This window comes from Oratosquilla oratoria, chromosome 39 (assembly GCF_046742065.1).
Source record: "Oratosquilla oratoria isolate Oo_2021 chromosome 39, ASM4674206v1, whole genome shotgun sequence".
In the NCBI taxonomy this organism is placed as follows: domain Eukaryota; kingdom Metazoa; phylum Arthropoda; class Malacostraca; order Stomatopoda; family Squillidae; genus Oratosquilla; species Oratosquilla oratoria.
Genome location: NC_134815.1, coordinates 13,518,127 through 13,525,489, shown reverse-complemented (window position 1 = coordinate 13,525,489; position 7,363 = coordinate 13,518,127). Strand labels below are relative to the sequence as shown.

Genomic DNA, 7,363 nt, shown 5'->3' with positions numbered 1-7,363 from the left:
TTTGGAACCCCAATTTTGCTAAAGTTTAATTTCCACCAAGGTCTACCCACATCTGAATAACACCTTGAGGCACTAGAAGAGGTAACAGATGATGCTCAGAGATATGCAACCGAATGAGACTCGTTCAAGAGGGCCGTTGGGTGGTTGGTGAAATACACAAAGCTGCTGGATTGTAAGTGTCGTATACTAAAGCCATGGTACGGAAAATGTGAGAAGGGGGTTCCAAGGAGGCAGCCCGGATGCTAAACCACGAGTTTGGATAAAGAACCTGTTCTTTTTAACTGCAGCCGATACCAATACTGCTATATATGTGTATATATATGAATATATGTATATATGTATATATATATATATATATATATCAAATCAAGTAACGTAGGTGTCGTAACACACGAATAAATCAAACTTAAACCCACTCTAGGAGAAAGATAAGCTGAGATACAGAGTAAAACCGTATATTTCGACCACTGATTGTGGTCCTCTTCAGCAGTTACAATTATAGGGTACATAGACAAAAGTTTATGTACAGAGGAGGAAGGAGCATTGGGGGACTCAGTAAGCCTCAGGTCACTTGCCCCGAGTGAGGTCGAACGTTACGTCCTGTAGAGATGAACTTGTCAACCGCCATACTAGTTATAGCATCAGGTGACCATTGACCTTTGGATGTATTATAATTAGGAAACTTTTTTATTAGTGAGGACTCAATAATTTTTCTTTTGAAACTACAATTTGAATTGTACACTGTAGCTGCATTCCTCCAATCTATTCTGTGATCTAAAAGGCTAGAATGGAGGAATACAGCTGAGTTTTCTTGGCCGTATCGTAAAGAATTTTTATGTTCTTTGATCCTAGTGGGTAGATCACGTCCCGTTTGTCCCCAGTACACTTTATCACAGTCGAGACATGGTATCTTGTATACTCCAGATATGTCCTTATTGGATGTTCTATGATGGACATTTACTACTTTTTTAAAAATATTATTTGGGTAACTAAAAGTGACCTTGATTTGGTTCCTAGGTAATAATTTAGATGCGGCATGCATGGATTCGTTATAAGGGAGTTTGATATTTGATTTTTCTCAGACAAATTTTGTGTTGGAATTGTTTGTTCTAAAATAGCTGGTTTTGGCTTTGCTGAGGGCTTTTGTCAGAAACCAGTCTGGGTAGCCTATTTTTGATAATTGAGTGCGCACTGATTCAATTTCTGAGTTGAGAAATTCCGGGCTGCAAATCCGAAGAGCTCTTAAATAAATTGTCTGGAAGAACAAGTGTGCCCTAAATCCTTTGGCTTTAGTAAACATAGTCAACTAGGATATAGTTTTCCGTCATATGTCAGTGCTTTCTTGAAAGAACGAATTAAGATTGCTTCCTTGGAGTGTGACTCTGTCTTCCACCGTGTAAGATTATCTAACAGGAATCTTAAATTCGTTAGTCCAAATGTTCACATTCACAAATACCTCTCAAAGTTAGCACTTGGAAAAGCCTTTCACATCAGTGTCCAACATAAGAAGAACCTCGACAAAAAAACTGACTAGATTGTGCAACAACAGTGTGTGGTCTAAGTTTTCTCTTACAGAAAATATAACTAATTTATCAAGTGTCACACTCACTAAACATGAGCATGAGGTGTTAGGTCTTGGTGTTGGCTTCGCATTAAAACCCGATAACAACCATGTTCTAGATTACATAGTTGGTTTCGATAGATTTATTGCATCAAATGATTACGATAAAGATTTACATTGTCTTAAAGGTGTGCTCTTGCAGGGAATAGCAGATTGTTTCAAACAAGATCGTGGTTTACCTAAACGACTTAAACAAGCAGTGGAGAGTTTAAGTAACTACAACAATATAATTATTTCTAGAGCAGATAAAGGGGGAAAATTAGTACTACTAGATCAGTGTGATTATGAAGCCAAAGCCCTTGATTTGTTAACAGATAGGGATACTTATGAATTACTTACTAAAAAATCCCCTTAAGTCCACTGCAGCGGAATTTAACAAGCAAGCCCGCAAAATAATAGGAGATGACCAATTCAATAAGTTAAAAGTTATCAGCCCTCAGCTACCAAATTTCTATGGTCTCCCTAAGCTCCACAAAGGAGGCATTCCAATTATTTCAAACAGGAATTCTTGCACAAATAAGACTTCCAAATGGCTCACGGGAATTCTTTCACCTTTCGTAGGAAGTTTCTCCAATTCCCACATTAAACACTCTGAGGACTTCATAAATAAAATTAAGAACCAAAAAAAAAAAAATCCCAGAACACAGTAAATTGCTTAGCCTCGATATAGTTTCGCTATTCACAAATATAAATGTAGATGATGTTCTCAGTTTTTTGGAAACCAAGTTGCAACCGTCACAAGATAAACTTCCCCTTTCAGTTTCTAAATTGATTAGTTTAACACGTCTTTGTATTACTTCCAATGTTTTCTCCTTCAAAAATTCTTTTTTCAGGCAAAGGTACGGTTGCAGCATGGGTTCTAACCTTTCCCCGGTGTTGGAATACTTTGAGTGCGTACTTTTACCTAGTATCAAACCAGCCGACATGTTCTGGTTCAGATATGTAGATGATGTTTTCACTATCTGGGATGACAAATGGGGCCTTTTCAATGTTTTTCTTGATAGTCTTAACAATTTAGTACATAATATTAGATTTAAAGTAGAATGGGAAATTGAAGGAAGAATACCTTTTCTTGATATTTTAGTGATCAGATGTCCAGATAATTTGTCCTTTACAGTATACAGGAAGCCTACTCATACGGGCAGTTATTTACATTTTTTCAGTAATCATCCGGATAATATAAAATATAGTGTTGCCTCTGGCCTATATTTAAGAGCTCTTCGGATTTGCAGCCCGGAATTTCTCAACTCAGAAATTGAATCAGTGCGCACTCAATTATTAAAAATAGGCTACCCAGACTGGTTTCTGACAAAAGCCCTCAGCAAAGCCAAAACCAGCTATTTTAGAACAAACAATTCCAACACAAAATTTGTCTGGGAAAAATCAAATATCAAACTCCCTTATAACGAATCCATGCATGCCGCATCTAAATTATTACCTAGGAACCAAATCAAGGTCACTTTTAGTTACCCAAATAATATTTTTAAAAAAGTAGTAAATGTCCATCATAGAACATCCAATAAGGACATATCTGGAGTATACAAGATACCATGTCTCGACTGTGATAAAGTGTACTGGGGACAAACGGGACGTGATCTACCCACGAGGATCAAAGAACATAAAAATTCTTTACGATACGGCCAAGAAAACTCAGCTGTATTCCTCCATTCTAGCCTTTTAGATCACAGAATAGATTGGAGGAATGCAGCTACAGTGTACAATTCAAATTGTAGTTTCAAAAGAAAAATTATTGAGTCCTCACTAATAAAAAAGTTTCCTAATTATAATACATCCAAAGGTCAATGGTCACCTGATGCTATAACTAGTATGGCGGTTGACAAGTTCATCTCTACAGGACGTAACGTCCGACCTCACTCGGGGCAAGTGACCTGAGGCTTACTGAGTACCCCAATGCTCCTTCCTCCTCTGTATATAAACTTCTGTCTATGTACCCTATAATTGTAACTGCTGAAGAGGACCACAGTCAGTGGTCGAAATATACGGTTTTACTCTGTATCTCAGCTTATCTTTCTCCGAGAGTGGGTTTAATTTATATATATATATATATATATATATATGTGTGTGTGTGTGTGTGTGTGTGTGTGTGTGTGTGTGTGTGTGTGTGTGTGTGTGTGTGTGTGTGTGTGTGTGTGTGTGTGTGTGTGTGTGTGTGTGTGTGTGTGTGCATGTGTGTATGTGTGTATACCCGCGTGTATGCCAAGTAATGTATCTAGCCCGCTTTCTTTTGTAATACGGCCTTGGAAAGCAGAAGTAAGAGAAACAGGTGAAGTATGAGACCGCAGAATAAGGAATTAAGTAATTAAAGTAACGAACTTGAGAGGAACTGCTTGGGTGAGGCTGTAAAATGGAAAGAGAGGACAGAGTGTTATAGCTAGTGAGTGAAGAAGACTGAGTGAAGTCACCGGTGAGTGAAGAAGAATGAGTGAAGTAACCAGTGAGTGAAAAAGACTGACTGAAGAAGAATGAGTGTAGTCACTGGTGAGTGAAGGACACTGATTGAATAGGACTGAATGAGGAAGACTGAGTAAAGAAGACTACGTGGTCATCGGTGAGTGAAGAAGACTGAGTGAAATCACCAGTGGGCGAAGAAGACAAAGTGAAGAAGACTGAAAGAAGTCACCGGTGAGTGAAAAAGACTGATCGAAGAAGACTGAGTGAAGAAGAATGGGTGAAGTCACCAGTGGGCAAAGAAGACTGAGTGAATTAATCAGTGGGTGAAGAAGACTGGGTGAACAAGACTGAGTGAAGAAGACAGAGTGAATTCACCCAGTGGGTGAAGAAGCCTGGGCGAAGAAGACTGAGTGAAGAAGACTGGGTGAATTCACCAGTGGGTGAAGAAGACTGGGTGAAGAAGACTGAGAGAAGTCACCGGTAAGTGAAAAAGATTAAGTGAAGAGGACTGAGTGAAGAAGACTGAGAGAAGTCACCGGTGAGCGAAGAAGACTGAGTGAAAAAGACTGATGCACTGCGGGAGGTGTGAGAGATGACACTATAAAAGATTCCTCAGGATTAACTTTCGTGACGAGGTCATTCGAAAGAAATGAACAAGAAGTAACGAGGACAAGTCGACATGTAAAGATGATAATGGAATGATGTATCCATAAAGACCCACTGTCCAACATTATTATTTTTTTTTTAAAGGTATGCGATTTTGGTCACCTTACAAGGCTGCCTGAGCTATGCAAAACTAAATCTTTAGATAAGACATCATTACCCAGTCTTTGTTCTGCCTAATAATAAGCGATTTTATTCAGCTAGTCACATGATCACTGAAGCGAACATTTTCGATGAAGACACCGAGGCCTACAGTTCCCTTTAGAGGTGATGATCAGTCGCCGGTTGTCAACTTTCCTTATGTAGAAAAGTATAGATAAATAGTTGAGGCAATAGGGTGAATATTTATGCTCGTCCCGGACACCGAATGCAATCCCTTCAGGGCAGCGCTGAGATGATCCTCTCTGACGCCCCTTTTCCAGGAACCACCACTAACTCAGTTACCCATCGTTGGTCGCTGGTTGTTAGTGCTAGTGACGGAAGGATGACAAGGTGAGGCTGAGGTTGAAGACGAGGACCGTCAGTGAGGTCTGACATGTAATGAATAAGAATAAGGATCTTCAGCTCGAAGAGAACCAACTTCGAGAAAAGTTCCGAAGTCCCGCGAGTTCGTCCCCTTTCGTATTCTTACTCGTAAATTGACGCAGGGAAGCTCGTCATCCCTATTTTTTCTTTATTCAGATTCTTCTCCTTTTTCTGTTTAATGTGATCGTAATGCTTCATTTAATTTTTATTATCCCGTTCTCTCCCCATCTGATTTCCTTCCTCTATCTCTTTTTCTTTTTTTTCTTAACTTTGTTTCCTACTTTCTCCTTCATTCAAGGTTAAACTGTCGTCATCATTGTCATCATCATTAGCGATATGGTTATCGTCGTCATTGTCGTAGTCGACATAGTTATTGTAACGACTTCGTCTTAGTCTTCTTCGCCTTCGTCATTGTTATTGTCGTCGTAATCGTCATCATCATCGTTATCGTATACCAATGTAGGTGTCCCTCGGCAATTACTTTTTGTTTCTCTCTCGCTTGTCACCAAGTCAGGGCACCAATACTGATCGCTGTTATTAACACAAAAATGAACATCAATATCACATCCTATCCTTATCATTTCAAGATCTATTGCCATTATGTCCATAAGCAATATCATTACTTATTGTATCATAAACCATTTCCAGGAACATTAGCGCCATGCCCATAGACACAAGAATTACAAACTCAATACGTGATCTTACTCACTAATAAAAACATTATACCTATGCCAATGTATTTAATGTCCTAAGACATAGGCTTCAAAATTTTTTAAAGCTCATTTCATGTAGTTGGCAATTTCAAAATTTGGCACTCTTGTTCTCCTAGCTAAAAAAAAAAAAAAAAAAAAAAAAAATCAACTGCTAACTCTTCGGCGTCTCACCAAACGAGTCTCGAGTTCTCAGTTAAAGCCACAAAGTGTCTGACAGTTCTACTCTACGTTATCCTCTTCTTTCTCTTCGTATACCTTCTCGTCCTCCCCCTCGTCTTCCTTCTCCTCCTCCTACTGTTCCTCCTCCTCTTCTTCTTCCTTCCCCCTCCTCCTCCTGTTCCTACTCCTCTTCTTCCTCCTTTCCTTCCTCTTCTTAGTGTCCGACGGTTCTTCTACTCTTCTTTATCTTCTTCTTTCTCTTCGTATACCTCCTCGTCCTCCCCCTCTTCTTCCTCCTTCCCCCTGTTCTTCTTCCTTTTCTTCCTCCTTCTCTTCCTCTTCCTGTTCCTACTCCTCTTCTTCCTCCTTACCTTCCTCCTCCTCTTCTTCCCTCCCCTTCCTTCACCATAACCTGAAGATCACTGTATCACCCGACCTTCACTCTTTGTTTTCCAGTCGCTTGCGTCGCATGAGAAGAATTCTAATCTTGCCAACCGCAATACAGATCTTCCTTATGTCTTCATCACCACAAACTAATGCTCTCCCACAACCTCCAACCACAGTCCTACAATCAATATATAACAAAATCTGTAGCTCAATCTAAATTACAATGACTAAACTGCTCATCGAAAGAGTCTATAAGATGATTTCTGGAAAAAAGAAATGGAAACGAAGAACAACTGAAGACTCACATTTTAACAAAATTAATCTCAACTTCTACTCAATCAGCTCCTTTCCCTCTCCTTAACCCTCCTCCATTTTCCAACCCTTTCTCCTCTTCCTCTTTCTCGTTCTTCCTCTTTTTCCTCTTTCCATTTCTTCACGAGCGCAGTCCTCATTACGGCCTCAAACTAATTTCCTGTTCTCTACCCACCATGACTGCAAACTACTTTTCCAACTCTCATCTACACCTCCGACTTGAAATAGACCTTTTTTCCTTTCTTACCCGTCTCTACCCTTCCCTCTCTTTCCTCTTCTCCCTCTCTTACGTCTCTCCCTCTCCCTCCTCTCTCTCTCTCTCTCTCTCTCTCTCTCTCTCTCTCTCTCTCTCTCTCTCTCTCTCTCTCTCTCTCTCTCTCTCTCTCTCTCTCTCTCTCTCATACTTCCTCTTTCATGCTCCCTCTCTCATGCTCTCTCTCTCTCTCTCTCTCTATATATATATATATATATATATATATATATATATATATGTATCTCTCTCTCTCTCTCTCTCTCTCTCTCTCTCTCTCTCTCTCTCTCTCTCTCTCTCTCTCTCCTTCGTTCTCTCTCT

General features: G+C 39.7%; 1 protein-coding gene across 1 annotated transcript in view; it reads left to right on the top strand.

Annotated features, from left to right (window-relative positions):
- Positions 1-1,976, top strand: part of LOC143020157 (uncharacterized) — a 2,588-nt gene extending 612 nt beyond the window's left edge. Inside the window, exon 2 of the mRNA XM_076176318.1 lies at positions 1,576-1,976. Within this exon, the coding sequence (XP_076032433.1) occupies positions 1,576-1,976 (401 nt within the window). The remainder of the gene's footprint in view (positions 1-1,575) is intronic.
- Positions 1,977-7,363: the final 5,387 nt, after the last annotated feature.